Source organism: Rhinoderma darwinii, chromosome 2 (genome assembly GCF_050947455.1).
Source record: "Rhinoderma darwinii isolate aRhiDar2 chromosome 2, aRhiDar2.hap1, whole genome shotgun sequence".
Taxonomy (NCBI): domain Eukaryota; kingdom Metazoa; phylum Chordata; class Amphibia; order Anura; family Rhinodermatidae; genus Rhinoderma; species Rhinoderma darwinii.
Window position 1 is genome coordinate 184893775 of NC_134688.1, and position 18448 is coordinate 184912222.

Here is an 18448-nt window from a genome sequence, read left to right on the forward strand (position 1 = left end):
ATCCACTTCTCTTCCTCCCACAGGAACTTCATCGCGTCGGACGAGCGAGGACACGCTGTGTGTCTGGGAATTGCCAGAAGCTGGGTGGTAACGAAGAGAAGTGGATGATGCTGATTTGTCAGCATCATACACTTCCATTCACAACGCCCAGCTAGTAAAAGATGTAAAAACGCCCAGATGTAACTAACACAATACACGCCCAGATGTAAACACACAATACACGCCAAGATGTACATAACTTTAAACACGCCCAGTTGTACTTAAGAAAGGCTCATTTGCATAAATATAAAAATGGTCATAACTTGGCCAAAAATGCTTGTTTTTGAAAAAAAATAAATGTTACTGTAATCTACATTGCAGCGCCGATCTGCTGCAATAGGAGATAGGGGTTTTAAAATCTGGTGACAGAGCCTCTTTAAGGCCCCTTCACATCGTATTGTTGCCCTAAGTTTATCGTGTAGTCAGGAAATCTCCTACCTTACAGTATAAACAACGTAGACGATAATTCACAGGGCTCCATTATGTGCTTTTAGCCTCCGTCGGGCTGGTGGACGTCGGTTTACCTTCTTTTTGAAGGATGAAATGGCATAGTAAACTTTGTTATTCCGGAGTCCCCAGGCAGCATCACAAGTGCTCTACCCGTGGACTTTGTCCCTGGGAGCTCCTGACATCACTGTCCATATATGTAAAGTGACATCAGGGGATTCTCCAGGGCCGGAATCCCTGGCCAGAATGTTGCCGACGCTCCGGCCGTGTACTCAGGCTTTGTGCAGCTTCGGACGTCACTTTATGTATATGGACATCAGGAGCAGCGCCATAGTCCCTCGGCAGAGGCTCCAGCCCTGTTCATGGACAGTGACTTCAGTAGTTTCCCCTGGGCCATTCCCCAGGCGACGTATCCCACTATATGCCATACAGTCGGATACGTTTTAGCTAAATAGATCAAAATCCGGAGCATGAACCGCTCACTGCCGGCTCCATGGTTTCCTTCACTGTAATTGACATCTGCACCAAAATCATTTAATGCGAATAACGTACAAACGTGAGCGCCACACTTTCCGTTGCCCACCCCCGGTAATGGAGGGGGGGGCCCAGACATCATGGCTGTATGGGGCCCAGAAATTCCTGATGGCGGTCCTGCCCGCACCTACCATGTTTCATTTATAAAACTGGTTTCTTCCTATGTGTAAGAGGGGCCATGTATAATTTTAATGAATTGATACATCTGTTGTAGTATGTACTCCAGTAAAGTCACACTTTTCCACAAAATATTGCTTCTTTTAGCTCATTTTCTATCTATGGTATGCCTGTGAGAAGCTTAACATATATAGGGGCTTGGGAAAAGGACAATGGGTATTAGCGGAACATGCCCCTAGACTCGAACCTTGGATAGATAAAAATGCATACAATTATTTTTTTTTACAATAGTTCATTTATAAATACCATTCTGACAAGTTAAGTTATAAGACTCTCATTAAGTAGAACGATTTTAGGTAATACTGTAGATAATCCAATAGATATTCTTATCTGAACACAAAGGAAATGATAGGTAATCCACAAGATATTTTTCAGTGGTTCAGTAATGTTCAGTATTTTAATAAATTTTTTATTTTGCAAATACTTATAATACATTCTCATTCCTTTTTCAGGTATAACTACTGTACTGACTATGACAACTATCAACACTCATCTCCGAGAGACATTGCCTAAAATTCCTTATGTTAAAGCCATTGACATGTATCTGATGGGATGCTTTGTATTTGTGTTTTTGGCCTTGCTAGAGTATGCCTTTGTCAACTACATATTTTTTGGTAGAGGCCCACAAATGCAAAAGAAGCTCGCAGAGAAGACAGCCAAAGCAAATAATGATCGCGCCAAATTTGAAAGCAACCGGGTAATATTATTTTACTGGATTTACATAGCATAAAATACAGAATACACACATTTATGATTATGGTGTGGTTGGTAGCTGAGATAAAGAGTTATAGAAATCGAGGCTTAATATAATGTTTAAAGGAGATGCCCAGGATTTTTTTTTAGTCAGAAATTAGCTGTTTATAGAAATATTTTATAGCTTTATATTCACATAGTTATATAGGCTGACAAAAGACACTGGTCCATCAAGTCCAACCTTTCTCAATTAATTACACATCTTTCATTGCTTGATCAGCTATAAGCCTCAATGCCATTCATCAATAAATAAGCATCTAGCTCTTTTTTAAGTTGTGACATAGTATCTGCCATCACTACCTCTTGGGGTAGGGCATTCCGTAGTTTGACTTCTCTAACTGTAAAAAACCCTTTCCTATGTTAATGTATTTTCTTCCACACGTAATAAATGTCTACTGACAATAACCACTCATAAACTTACATATCGTTTGAACACTCTCTCCTCCAGCTCTCCTATATCCTCTTTACAATGTGGAGCCAAAAACGGAATCCCATATTTAAGATGTGACCTTACAAGTGATTTATAGAGGGGTAATATTACATTTAAATCACAAGTTCTAATCTCTCTTTTGCACAACCTGCTGCTGCTTGACATCGAGTACTGCTGCTGAGCTTACTTGTACCCACGTCCTTCTCTTGTTCTGTTATACATAGTTTTATTCCATTTAATGTACATGCATTGAAACTGCGACCTAGGTGCATTGCTTTACATTTATCAATATTAAAATTAATTTGCCATTCTCTGTAACATTTTATAATCAAGATAAGTTTTAAGTGTCCTACAAAGTTTTGTATCGTCAGCAAAAACTGACATTTTACTATCAATCCCATTCACAAGGTCATCAAAGATATTAAAAAGTATTGTGCCTAACAAAGGGATTTTTGCAAAATCCAGATAAATCATATCAGCTGTATGACCAACATTTAGATATGCACTTACCTCCTCATAGAAACCAAGCTTATTGGTTAGGCATGACCTGTTTTTCATGAATTCATGCTGGTTATTAGTTATTAGATTGTTTACCGCTTTATACTTTTGCAGTTTATCTCTTAGAATACCTTTAAATATTTTACATACCAAAGATGTCAGACTCACTGGATGGTAGTTACTAGCTTCATTTTGGTAATTTGGATACGTTTCTAGAGACTGCATATTTGTGCTAAAACAATATATATGTGTTCAATCTTGGACAACCCCTTTAAGTAACATATAGTAAGAGATTACTTAAAAATAACAATATTTACAATGAATTTGATGAAAAAATATATATGTATAAAACACTCCAAAATAGTTTTACATTTAATGATAAAGATGGATGATTTAGTATTGCCTCTGAAATTTTTAAAGTTAAACATCTCACTATATAGTAGAAGGCTGGGTGTTTCTTGACTCTTCAACAGGCTTAAAATTGTCTGACATTGTCAGATTATTTTTGCCATTATAAAAGCTGCGGAATCCTCATGGAACCCAATGTCAGTATGATCAGAACTTGACATCAGTTAATCTTTTATTATGGTCACCAGTGACCTAAATGATTAAAACACATGAGTCATGACTGAACTGATGAAGATGGATCCAAACTGATACATTTTTGCATCCTTTTGAGTCTGAAAGAAATTCAAAGGATAGGTGGACTAATCTGTGATGAATAGCCTTTTAAACAGAAATCTCTGTGCAAAAAAAGGGTGAACCCTTAGACACTATTCACACTACCATTAGGCTCCATTCTGTTGGCTTTCCATTGCTTTTTGACGGCAAGAATAGAGTAGTCTGCAGCACTATATTTTCCTTTTAAAAAAAACTGAAACCCGAATGAAACCTGAAAGTCAGGTCAGGTTTAACAGACAAGTCAAAATGATCTATCGGGATCCGTCAAAACTGTCATTGCTCTATTAATAATATCCTAACTTGTAATGCCATCTTCATGAGCAGGAGAGGGAAACAATCTAATAGAGTCTCAGATCTAAAAACGTAATCATATGAAATCTCTTTCGATGCACATTTAAAATGAACATGCTGTGTAATAAATCTGAACACATACATTTTGCAACAGTATACAAAATCACCACTTCAGTGAGATTTCAATTTAGTCAATACACTCAATGCTCTCATGCTCTCAGTTCACCATGTGTGCCAGGTTCCATCATTTAATAATAATATTGTTGAAACATTTATTTAATCAGTTCCGGTCTGCTAAGAAACAGAAATAGTGTATACTTTACGCCTGGAATATTCAGATCTTGACAAATTTGGCAGTATTGTAAACTCAGCAGCTTAACACAGGATCTGAATGGCATGCTCAGTGAACAGAAATAAACGGTGAATAATAATTACGCGTGCCTGTCTGAGCATAATGGTTTTCTCCAAATAGTTAAAAAAAACAATAAGCCCAGGTACATAAAAATATACATGTTTATACGCAAAAAAGCAAGACTGAATTAAACACAAGCATCAGTTCAGCAGAGCTTATAACAACATTAAAGGAGTTTTCCCATCTTGGACGTTTACATATAACCTCTGGGACCCGCAACTTTTTCTAGAACAGGGACCCTAAAACCGTTCTACCTTGCTTGGCTCCCTATGCCTCCCAGCCACTTCCTGATTAGGTGGTCGGGATTTATGGAAACAGACGATCTACAGATGTAGCCGTCTTTACCTTGACTTTTAATGCATTAAATGCACAATAGCTAGATCTCTTATCTTGACTTTTTCAATGGCTTTTGTTGTGTGATATCACGCTGCAGCTAGTTATCAGAATCAAGTTAAAGACGGCTACATCCGTATGCTGTTTACGTAACGCCCTAGCAAGTGAATGGGAGTTACGGAAACAGCGTAGCATGGTGGCAAACTACGCTGTTTCCGGAACTAGGGTGCTACGGAAACATCAAAGTTTGTCGTGCTACGCTGTTTCCATAACTCCTATTCACTTCTATGGAAGTTACAGAAACAGCGTAGCTCAGTGAACTACAATGTTTCCGTAGCACCCAAGTCCGGAAACAGCGTAGTTTGCCGTGCTACGCTGTTTCCGTAACTCTCATTCACTTGTTTGGGCGTTACGGAAACAGCGTAGCTCAGTTATCTCTGTTGTTTCCGTAACTCATGACCACCTAATCAGGAAGTGTCCGGGAGGCAGCGGGAGCTGAGCAAGGTATAACTGGGTTTAGAGGGCCCCATTCTAGAGATAGTTGCGGGTCCCAGAGGTGGAACCCGCATCTCTCGGACATTTATGGCATATCCTGTGGAAAACGCCTTTAATGGATGCCTTCCAGTGTGGAAATGTTGAAATGTATTATTTAAAGTTCTTTCCTATTGTTGATTTTACAAAATTATTCCACAATGCAGGTCACACATTGACCAAGTCTTATAATTTTTATACCGAAACCTCCTCAATCTAGTGACTAATGGCAAGCAGCATCCAAATAATATAACGGGATTCATATATACAGACTCTATACTGTAGGTTAGTGGCCTTTTAGAATAACATCAGTGAATGGAATCTTCTTAGTGATTCCCTACCATGTTATCATATAGAAACCGCTAAAAAACAATTCTCCTGTTGCTGTCTCTTAAAGAACCCCTAAAAAGGTTTCAAGAACTCTGGTTGGGAAATAATAGTCTAGTGCACAGTTTCTCAATCTTTTTCTACTGGGGAATCACCTACTAAAACATAGTGATGCCTGGACCTCACCATTGGTTGTAGTCCATGCCAAAATTTTCAAAACTTACCTCAACTTATCTTAAAATGTGTCTCCTGAACCCAGTAGAACATTAAATTAAGAACACAAGGAGTCAGTTATATTGCCTATTCTGAGACAGGCCTGTGCAGCATATATCTTCTGCCTAAACTGTCTCCAGGGCTGCGCCTCACCAACAAATGGTGTGTGCTCCACCAGTGAGACCCACCTCACAGTTTAAGAAGCACTGTGGACAAGATAAAACATACTTCTTATCATTATATCTGAATGTATGAAATACCTTGTAGTCTGAAGTCTATATTTTACCAAGATTGTGGAGGGCAACATTTGGGCTTTTCACATGATCTGTTCTGTACCAGTGCACGTTGTTAAATAAATACCCTATTTACTTGAAAATGTACTGCCATTAATTTCCTCACTCACCATACAACCTTATTCTTTTATATAGGGACTTTATTTATTTCCCATTGTTAATATAGTTGCAAAATATTCAATACAGAGATTGCCATCACTTACATCAGTCCCTGTCCCTCATGGGACTCAGAATCCAAATTCCCCATTTTAAACATACACATATATGCTACGGCCAATTTCATTAGAATTTCAGTATGTTTTTCGAGAGTTGGAGGGAACCGGAGTACCTAGAGGAAACAAACATACATCCATGAGGATGTTGTCCTTGTTCAGACTCAAATCCAGGACCCAAGTGCTGCAAGGCTACAGCTCTAAACCCTGAGCCACCGTGCTTCCTACTACTTTGCACTTAATAAATGTAGTCATTTAACAATAATTAATCATTGGATTTCTGTAAAACACTCATCTTTTTGAACGACAGAAAACATAATGAAAAAGGTCTGCCTGCAAGTTGTTATATAAAATCTATATAAAGCAAACCAATGAAAAACCATTTAATAGTGAAAACAAATAGCTCTCTATATGCAGCCGGCAGCATTGCTGGACTGCACAAATTTAGTGTGTGTAGTATCATTTGTTTATGCGCCCATGAACTGAGTCTGCAAATAAAAAGCATTTCACCAAGGAAAGTATTTTTTTCTCTGAGGCTAATATTTATTAGCTTGCAATGCAGAATTAAGGAAAATCAATGGCAAACTATAAATACAGTTTACAATAGACTAGAAAAATCACAAACTTTATCAAGGGGTGTTCACATTTTTATAAGGTAACCTAAGGTCACATGACATCTCGTTAGTCATTAATTTATGTGGATCATATAAATAACTCAAGTATGGCTTTTCCATAGGTGGACGCTCATGGAAATATATTGCTTACAACACTTGAAATCCATAATGAAGTCACCGGCAATGAAATTACAACGAGTGTCACTGATGTTAGAAATTCAACAACGTCATTTGATAACTCAGGAATTCAATACAGAAAGCAGAGTGTTACTCGCGATGGATTTGGGCGCCGTGCAATGGACAGAACTGCTCCTCATGGCAAAAAGAACCATCTAAGGAGAAGATCCTCACAGTTAAAAATTAAAATCCCAGATCTAACTGATGTCAATTCTATCGACAGATGGTCAAGAATGATATTTCCTATCACATTTTCTCTCTTCAACCTAATCTACTGGTTATACTACGTTAACTGATGGACTTCTTATGATGATGTTCCATAGTAGTTTAACTGTATGCGTAAGGAAACAGGAAAGAATTCACAAGCATACGCTATGTTGATATGAATGTATGTGCACGCGCATCTCAACGCTCACACACGTTCATATGAGATGAGTAAATATATTCTGCTGCAAAGGACATGAAAAGAGAAATCATTTTTCAGCTTTGAACAATGCAGATCTTCCTTGAAAGAAGGACAAACCTTTTGAACTACAGCGTGAGATAGACTTTCATGATTTCTGATACAATACTTCAAGAATGGGAATACAACCACCATATTTTTTTCTAGCCGCGTCATGTTTTTAAATCGACCACCATGGTTTTTGACACAGCTGTACTTTGTTTTATTTACCAATGTTGCATATTCCAGACTTTCTTTCAGCAGATAATCTTTAAGAGTCAGCGTTTTCTTTCATGTTTAGAGAAGGTCCATTACTACTTTTTGTCAATTCCTGGTCAGTTCCTTGGTCACCCACCATGATCACTCCTGAAAATTGTATTATGGCACATAATGTGATACATGTCAACATTATCTGGGAATCCATCTTAATGCACTGACCTTTTAACACATTGATGGATTGCTATTTATATATACTACACGTTATACAGAGCAGTATATTTTTTCTACTTAGATAGGTTGTAATTAAACCTTGACATAAGATTCATTTCAGCCCTACTTTATAAAACAAAGTTGAGGTCATTTATAAAACAACCTTTATGAAGCACATTTTTAAGCAGCGCAGTGCCTATTTCCACTGCCAATGTGTATGTCTCTTCTGACCCCCTGTTTTTAATATCTCTTTCAAATTTATGATCCTGAAATTTAGAGCTATTGCATTCTGGGCAATTTCCCTCAATAAATAATGTCTTTCTGGTCTCAGATCTTTGCAATAATGACAACAAATATATGAGAGATCAGAAAGGATGCTGGAAATTATATGGTTAATACTTGGGGTGTGATGGTGCTTCTCTTATTAAGACTTCATTAATGCCCAAAATCTTTTTGCTATTTTCTCAAATTATGATGCCCCTATTTCGTAATGCTTTTGTGCTGTTATTTTAATACTGTATTGAGTGCAATTAAAATGTAAATATAATGCAGCATTGAATAAGTTAAATGAAAGCAGTTGTCCATAGAACATGACATTCTTCCTAATTTTCTGGTTTTATAGAGTTTCTCCAAGCAACAATTATAAAATCAGAGCTATGTGCAGCAATCTTCTCAGTGTGTCACCAATTGACCCCTTTAATACTGTTTGCACCCTCATTGACTTAGATAACTCTGCAGCTTCTTACATAGCCAGCTGCACAGACTACAAAAAAAAACATGCCCAGAGTATAATGTTCGAGAGACATATTACAGGGGGTGTATGTGTGTGAGGGGGGGGGGGGACATGGTTATTATAGGTGACTGTGGTTGCCTGCTGGCTGGAAATTAGGTGTTTCCCAGATTATCAAGGGTAACAGTCCATTTGCATATAAATACAAATGGAGATTTCAAAATGATTGCTCACTATTTTTATACTGTTTTGTTGTGTTTTTAGACTGTTTTTACAAGACACCTTTCAATAAATTTGGCACATTAACTTTTGTGGGTGGGAGAAGGTTTCTCTAAACAGGTATTAGATAATGGGTGCAAGAATGATGTGGTGCTGCGATTATTATAAATTTAGGGTGATGGGCAGATAAGTGATTGGTAACATTTTTGGGCAAGTGTTCTTCTCATCCCTCCCACGTTTGGGACATTATTATATCTTCCTCTTTTAAGGGTTTGTTGGTTTATAAATGACCCCTAGGATCATAGAGTGGTGGCGTCCAACATTCATTATATAAACCTACTCTATATTAATTTATTTTAGATTATTTTAGTGAAGTGTAATTAATTTTTCGCCACAATAATGTTGACATGGAAAGTGAGCACCCACAAGGGCACCCACTATATTTACCCAGTATATTTTAGAGTCAATTTTATCCAGTTTGTTAAAACACTGGAAACCGAAGAATCTCAGGATATTTGCTATGTAACATTTTAATTTGTTTTCTTTAAAAGTACAGTCACCCCTTCAAGCATTATTATTATTACACTGCATGGAAATTGAAAATATATTTACATAGAATGCATATATACATATATTATTTATCAATGTATTTTACGTTGTGCTTGCTATTGTGACAGCATGCCTTGTCATATTTTTTGTCTAACATTCTAGACGTAAATTTCAAATGCAATGCTAGCACAATTAGTTATATACCCTTTACTTTATACATATTTCAGTATTAAAGAAACCATCCAGTATGTAGCATGGTACAATCACATATGCTTTATAGCACAATATATCAACTTTAAGATTACAATTTTTTTATGCAAAAGAAAATGAGAAAAAAACATTCTTTACATTTATTTAAAACATTTCACATTTACTCACAAAAAAGATACATTTTTTAGACTGGTGATTAAGCTGCATCAATTTCTGAAACGCTATTATTATTTACTTTTTATCTAATCTTGCTATTTCTAAAATGAAGATAATATATATTTTTTCTAAGCCACATTTATATCACTTACATCCAATACAATTAGTGTTCTCTGTTGTAAAAGTGACAAGAGATTTTATGTTTATCTAATTTAGATTTGGCGGCTAAATGTTCTCTGATTGGTTTTTGTTATACATTTTTAAAGGTGTGTTCCAACTTGACGCAAGCTGTCATTTATCGTACGTGTATTTCATAGTTTAATGTGCATTTTCAGTTTTTTTATAATTATAAAGATGAAACAGTTCACTTGCAATCTATTTTTCATAGCTCAATATGTATATTTTTAGTTCAGATATCGAGCTCATGCATAAGATCCATGTTGTACGGATCCATTACACGGCACCCATAGTCTCTTATGGACCCATACTCTAACTTCAATTTTTCATGGAAGCACATAGAGGTTATTCTACCACATATTTTGTCAAAATTCATGAGAAAAAAGGATCAATACTTTGGCCATAATTCATGAGATTTTTTTAAATATGATTTCACAACATTAAATTAAAATGTTGGAAAAAAGCACAAAAATAACACAGAAAACGGCAGATATCAGAAAACAACTGTGTGCCTTAAGCACAATGCAACTATATATTGTACGTTTAAAGTCAAGGGGACCCTCTTTACATTTGATATATTTTAAGTCATATTAAAGCATATCTCTAGCTAACAATAAACTAGAAAAGGAAGTAGCTGTCTGAACGCTACATTTGTCAATCATATTAGCTTTCATGATGCTGTTTTCTGTCACCAAGTCACCTAGATGACAACCCCTCCCACTTTTAGATTAGAGAACCTTATTCTTCCGCTTATTTACTGTGCAGAGACATGCTTGATAGAATCTATACCTGTAGAGTCTTCAATATAATCTGGTATCAGTGACCAAATATTTACTTGTCCATCAGGAATGTGTCAGACAGACCAGACTGTTGCCTTTAAGTTATAACCTAGTAAGTTACAATGCTTTTTTTATTTTTTATGTTTTTAGTTGAATGTTGACGCCAGTGAGCAGGAAATTAATTAGCCTTTTCCTCTTTTTCAATTTCAATAGAAATCGATATGACTCCGCCTGACACAAAAACATAATACTTAACAAAACTTAATTCATAAGATTTTTTTCTAAACAAATGTATTAGTTTTCTTATAAACTTAGAGATGTATACCTTGCTTAGTTTTTGTTGGGTTTTATAGCTTTCGTTTATAATGGAGCCAGAACTGCAACGACGGATCCGTTTTCTAATTGAGCTCAATAAATCCTGACGGATCCCATTGACTTGTAATGTGGTTTATCTGGTTTCCATCAGGATTTTTTTGACAGCAAGAATAACATTGCATACTGACAAAAAGACTATAACCCAAGTGTGAACAGAGCCTTAAAGGTAATGGCGAGTTGGTAAGGTAACATCCAATGTGATCGTAAGTTTTGTAAAGGATCGGAAACAGATATTTGTATTAGCATCTGAATATATACGAAAGACTACATCATGATGTTTGACAGGGCATACATTCAGAAGCCTGTTTTGCAAAGATCCTTGCATGCACATGTAGCTCATTGCCTACAAATATAGCTGCCAAATGTTTCTATCTGTAGATGTTACAAGACTTGAAAGTACGTTAGCAAACTAATAAACTGTCTATTAAGTCTATTAAGTTATTCTGTATAAAAAAATCCTTACAAACAATAGTCCAGCAACGGCTGTTTCCAGTTGTGTTTTCCTCTTATTATTGTACATTATGACTGTTGCAATGCAGCTATTCATTGTTATATCTACCGTTTTCTTGTTGGATCACACCTTTAACAAACGTTAATTGTTATTTTTCTAATTAATTTTTATTACTGTGATAGATAAGACATGTTTGATGTGTTGCAGAGGACAGAGAAGTTGTCAGTTTTGGATGCAGAGTTTTTCTTTCTTTTGCAGGATAACACTCTGATTTTCTTGAATCATCAACTTTTTTTTCTGTTTTAATTGCTAATAAAATGTCCATTTTATCATATATATTTTTCAGTATGTTTTGGCTTTTAAAAAAAAATATGATAACTATTTAACAGTTGAATGACTTTTTTATTAAAAAGACTGTATATAAAGTGGTCACTTGTTTTATTGTCATAAATGTAAGGTACTGCTGCCTCTTAGAAGAGATCAATTCTCCCTGTGAAGATCCAGATGGTAGGGATCCTTCAGGCAATACTTCCTGGGAAAGTATGCAAAATAGCTTCCCACCAGATGGAGGAAACTAGGTGGCCCCATGGGAACAGTTTTTTTTTTAACTGTACAGTGCCACTCCTGATCATGTACTGTGTAGGAACTACAGCTGTGGTCCTTTAATTCTAGGACTAGGAGAGGGTTCAAGCAATCGGACGTTTCAAAAAGCAATTGATGGAATACCCTAGCGATATGTCATAATTTGCTATTCTGGGATAACTTCTGCAAATGATAAAACCCTGGTTGAAAATGAACATAACGTTTAATCATGGCCAGGCAGATGGGCAGTCAAAGTAGTTGGTTATTGTGGTTATTGGCGTGAGTGGCACAATTTTTGGTTTAAAGAAAAAAAAAGCTCTGCCTTGTATTCTTTGTAAAAACGGTTGGATACTGTTTCCAAGCTATAGGTAATACTGTAGCAGGTAAAGTGTGACAAGCGCTTGACTTAACCTTATTGGGGTCCAAATATCCAGGATTATTGATGTGGAAAAGTAAGTAGACATAACAGTTAAATCTCCCAACATATACACTGAATATGTAGCCTCAATGCATAGAACTGTATGCCATACAGTTGGATACATCTGCCATTGACTCCCATTGTAAAATAACATGTATAATACGCTTTTTAATTAAATGTAAAGAAAGATATTCTGACACATACCGGCCAAATGTTTGTCAAAAAGACACCCTTTTATCATGCATTAGTCCCATTTTAGGCTATGGATACATTCAGCATGTATGCACTGGGAGAACTTCTAGAGAATACAGCCAAGATACAATGGTATGACTATAGCCTAAGTCCGTACACACTTGGTTACAGAGGGCCGATCACATGGGCAATCCATATAGTCCAGCAAATTGGTAAATTCCAGGAAAAGCAGACTTGTCCTTTAAGAGTAATCATTTATTACATGTTTTAGTATCAAAAACACAAAGTAGTATTATAAGCAAGAATAATATTATTTATTTAATTTCTACCCTCTAAATATAACCTGGGATCATACCAGAAGATATATCTTCATTCATACCTTGTAGTTGACAGCTTTGTTTGCTGAAATTCACCAATTTTGTCTCTAAGGCAATTATTTCTTCCAAACAAAATCCTCCAGAGATTCTAACTTTCAATCCAGTCATCTAGAAGAAAAGGGAGCAATTATACTACATTCTATAGCAGCTCCTGTGTTGAGAGGATCTCTTCATTCATTTTTTTAGGGTATGTTAATTGCATTATTTGACTTTGAACTCAGTGCTTCAACTATATATATATATATATATATATATATATATATATATATATATTCAAAACTATTCTCATCACATCAACATTATAATATTAGGAAAGTAGATGCTAACATACAAAAATACAATTTCAAGTAATAATGATGATGATGACGACAATGAAAGATCCTACTATCGTTAGTACGGAGTGACTTCTAGTTTTACAGTATGTGCATAAATTTTAATCGTTGTATAACAAAAAGTTCTACAACTTTCTGATTTCACCAATACAGACGAGTCCTTACTTATCTTTCCTCTTATCTCAACATATCCTGAGATGTGTGTCACGAGATGACCAGCTTTAGAAAAAAATATGATTTTTCAATATTCTGTCTATGCTATATGTGCTAATGTGTAGCCCCCCCCCCAGTGGTTGTGATGTGAATTGCAGCCTGTCAAGGGTTTTACTAGTATTTTGCGATGTTGTATTGAAATGGTTTCATGAGAAACTGGAGTCCTAAGGGTATGTTCCTACACACAGGATATGCTGTGGAATTTCTGCAACTGAAAATCTGCAATGGAATCTCAAAAGAACGTTGATAAATCTGTCACAGAAATCCGCAGCAAATAGTGTGTTTTCCCTGCGCATATTGATGCGGTAACGCTGCGTTTTTTTTCTACAGCGGTTTTACCTGCGTAGTATTTTGTAATAAACATTGATTTTAGCAAAGTATATGTGCAAGTGCGTATTTCTAGTGCTTTTACACTGCGTTTCTACTACAAACTACAACAAAACAAATCTGTTTCAGACTTTGTCTTTGTGCCAAATATACAGCATCTCCGCACAGACACCGCAGCATAAATTGACATGACGTGGAATTGAAAGTCGCACCGCAGAACACTTTCTCTACGACTTTTCTGCTTTTTTTTCCGACGCAGCATGCGGCTGAGATTTGCTTATTCACTTTTCTACTACTGTAAATGCTTTGGAATTCACATACTTCTATAGCAGAAATTCTGCAGCGTTTACGCTGCGTGGGAACCCAGCCATGACCTGATTCAAGCAGAGATAGGAGTGGACACTTCTGTAAGGTTTCGTTCACATCTGCGTCAGGGTCCCGTTCTGGTATTCCGTCTGCGCTTCCCATCAGAACGGCAGCCTGACTGAAACAAATGGAAATCATAGGTTTCCGTTTGCATCAGCATTGATTTCAATAGTGACTGATCCAGTGCCAAAGGTTTCCGTTTGTCTCAGTTGTGCAAGGGTTCAGTCGTTTTGACGGAATCAATACCATAGTCGACTACGTTATTCATTCCATCAAAACAACGGAACCCTGTACAACAGTGACAAACGGAAACCTTTAGCAACGTTTCAGTCACCATTGAGATCAATGGTAATGCAAACAGAAGCTGAGGTTTCCGTTTACCTTTCCGTTGAGGGGTTAACCCGACAGAAACCTCAGACAGAGCCCCTCAACGGAAGGGCAATGCTGATGGGAACAGACCCAAAGAATGATGATGCCGGCTTATTATCAACCAGTTTTAGCATATTATGGAATCCTGAGATCATCCTTCATTTAAAGTACTATAACACGGCCCGATGCTAGAAAAAGAAGCTCTGATTGACGCTTGTTAGCTCCATTCACAATCATTAATGTATGGGGACGAATGATTGTTAATACAATTGTTCGTCCTCATGCATTTGCATCATGTCTCACTGTTTAGAATGGAAGATGTGCTGCCAACTAGCGACTATTTTTTTTGGGCTGCTTGAAAGATCTGATTAGCCGATCATTGTATACTGATTGACAGCGATGAACTCCTCTTGTGTAGGCCACAACAGTATAATTACCCAGGGTTTGCTCATTTATCTGCTGATCACTGCCCTGTTGTCTATTTTCATTCTCTATTTTGTCAAGGCCCAAAAGGAAATGGAAACCCACTAGTAATTTCTCCTATGGCAATATTGCGATGGTCTAAATATTTTCCCTCTCTCTTCTTTCAATTTGTTTTTTTTTTTTACTGTAGTTTTCGGTCTTGTGCCTAACTCTTTGAAGTGTGAAGAGTGGCAGTTTCTATCAGGGTTTCATAGTTTACTACGTATAAAATAAGTTACATAGTTAGTACGGTTGAAAAAAGACACATGTCCATCAAGTTCAACCAAGGAAAGGGAAAAATTTCTTTACACATAGGAGCTAATACTTTTTTGTTCTAGGAAATTATCTAAGCCTTTTTTAAAGCCATCTACTGTCCCTGCTGTGACCAGCTCCTGCGGTAAACTTTTCCATAGATTCACAGTTCTCACAGTAACGAAGCCTTGTCGCCTCTGCAGATGAAACCTTTTTTTCTTTAGACGGAGGGAGTGCCCCCTTGTTTTTGAGTGGATTTTACATGGAACAGGATTACCATATTTTTTTTATGTGCCATTAATATATTTCTATAAGTTAATCATGTCCTCCCTTAGTCGTCTCTTTTCAAGGCTAAATAGGTTTAATTCTTATCATCTTTCCTCATAACTTGGATCCTCTATGCCCCTTATTAGCTTCGTTGCTCTTCTTTGTATTTTTTTTCCAACTCCATGGCATCCTTTCTATGAACTGGAGCCCAGAACTGAACTGCATATTCTAGATGAGGCCTCACTAATGCTTTGTAGAGTGCTAATATTACATTCCTGTCCTGCTAGTCCATGCCTCTTTTAATACACGACAATATCTCGCTGGCCTTTGAAGCAGCTGATTGACTTTGCATGCTGTTATTTAGTCTATGATCTACAAGAACACCCAGATACTTCTCAACAAGTGACTCCCCCAGTATAGCTTCCCCTAGGACATATGATGCATGCAGGTTGTTGGTACCCAGTTGCATAACTTTACATTTATCTACATTAAACTTCATTTGCCAAGTGCCAAGTGGACGCCCAAACACTTAGTTTGTTAAAAATCTGCTTGCAATTCACGAACATCTTCCATAGACTGAACATTACTACATAGCTTGGTGTCATCTGCAAAAATAGAAATAGTGCTATTAATCCCATCCTCTATATCATTAATAAATAAGTTGAATAATAGTGGTCCCAGCACTGAACCCTGGGGTACACCACTTATAACCGGTGACCATTCACAGTAGGAATCATTGACCACAACTCTCTGGATATGGTCCTTGAGCCAATTCTCAATCCAATTACAAAGTGTACTATCTAAACCTATAGTCCTTAATTTACCCATTAGACATCTATGAGGGACAGTGTCAAATGTCTTTGCAAAGTCCAAAAACTCTATATCCACAGCGGCCCCTCTGTCTAGGCCTCTGCTCACCTCTTCATAAAAGCATATGTTATAAGTTATAACATGATTTCCTGTACGTGCTGGACAATACCATACAATGTGACCGTGAGTGTCCACATGTAAAACACGTTATCTTATTGTCCCTTTTCTGTGTCTCACTACCAGAAAATCGACAATGCTTTGCAATATGACCCAGGTGACCACAAGAAAAGCAGTTTATTTACTTGTACTGTATGGATGGCTCGGTAGCCCTCATAGTTATCTTTAGCACTTAACAGAACATAGCGTACTTGGGCATTGTGCTCACATTTTTCTGTTTTGAAACCCACTTATCTGAATTTGAATGAACAGCCTGATTCATGATGGAGGAAGCAGTCAGCACAGCAATATAACTCTGCCTTCAGCCTCTCGCTAAGCTGCTCAATCTCTATTTTCATCAGTTTGTTCTCTGCCACAATCTGCTGGATGCTAACAAACATAGCAGCAGCATTTTTAGCTGACACTTTTAAGGTTTCAACTTAATGAGACTTATATTATTTATATTTATAGGAAATTTTAAGCTTCCTTTTTGCTCTTTCATACCTCCATATAATTAATTTAGACATTCAGCTTTGTTTTGTAAAATTGTATTTTGCTCTTTCAGTTAAGAGTACTTTTTTGCTATGCATCAGACATCACAAATTACAGCACATTTCCCTTCAAATCTTCAGAACTTCTCGAATGAAAGGACATGCCAAAGTTTTTGGCTTGTAACCATGAATCTGTAGATCCCTCCATTTCATTTACAAGCACCTTAGTATTCTTGACTTTTGCAATCTTTTTAACCACTTCCTGACCAGAGGCTTTACCCCCATTCCTGACTAGGCCCATTTTCAAGTTTTAGCCATGTACCAATTTAAAAGCAAGTTGTTCTTCTATTACTTTTCCAACCTACATGTATTTGGTCTTGTTTTTTTCAGAACATGTTGGGCTTCCATATTGTGTACAAAAAAAAAAGATATATTTTACTTTTTAAAAAATTTAAAAAGGAAAAAAGGAAAACAATTTTTTTTTAAAATGTGAATATATGAATTTAGATGGTGTTTATTTGACATCTGGTGCACCCCACTGGGTAAGCACACCTGAATACATACTTGGCAACTTCTGCCGACTTCAGCGATACCAAATGTGTGCGCATTTCTAACACGCTGGGTGCAAGTCGGAGCTTACAACGAATGGTGCGCGAACTGGCTTTTGGAGAGGAAATTTTCCAAAGCTGGTTTGCTGACAACATATGACCATTACAGATGTTGTGAAGTGCCAAAACACTGTGAACACCCCCAAAATGACTCTTTTTAGGAAATTAGACCCCCCCTCAAGGTATTCGATTAGTGACATATAAAAGATTTTAGCACTCTATTTTTTTTCAGACAATTCATTGACTTTAATGGAAAAAATTAAAACAGTCATTTTTTTTCCAAATATGTGAAATCAGGTGACCTTTTCTGACATCTGGTGCATGCCAGTGGGCAAACACACCTGAATACATATTTGGCAACTTCTGCCGACTTCAACGATACAAAATATATGGGCATTTTATACACGCTAGGCGCGAGGTGGAGTTTACAATGAATGGTGCGCAAACGGGCTTTTGGAGAGCAAATTTTCCAAAGCTGGTTACAAAGCGATCTTTGTGTATGCAATCAGTGTCACAGCCAAATTCACGCGCATTAGCGGGCCGTGCTCCCATTATAATGTATAGCACGGTCCATAAAATAAAAAAATAGGACATGTCCTTTTTTTTGCGGGTCATTTCTACGGCCCGGACACCTTCCCGTAAATATATGGGAAAGCGCCCGTGGGCAATAGAAATGAATGGGTCTGTACTTTGATCCGCAATTACAGTCCGTAATTGAGGATCAAAATTACGGTCGTGTTCATGGGG

The 18448-nt window shown here is 36.9% G+C and overlaps 1 protein-coding gene across 3 annotated transcripts in view; it reads left to right on the forward strand.

Moving 5' to 3' along the window:
• Window positions 1-11874, forward strand: part of GABRB3 (gamma-aminobutyric acid type A receptor subunit beta3) — a 444982-nt gene extending 433108 nt beyond the window's left edge. For all 3 annotated transcript variants that reach the window (XM_075852588.1, XM_075852590.1, XM_075852589.1), the window contains 2 exons: window positions 1650-1894; window positions 6908-11874. In XM_075852588.1, coding sequence (XP_075708703.1) covers window positions 1650-1894; window positions 6908-7258 — 596 coding nt within the window. In that variant the 3' untranslated portion in view covers window positions 7259-11874. The remainder of the gene's footprint in view (window positions 1-1649; window positions 1895-6907) is intronic.
• Window positions 11875-18448: the final 6574 nt, after the last annotated feature.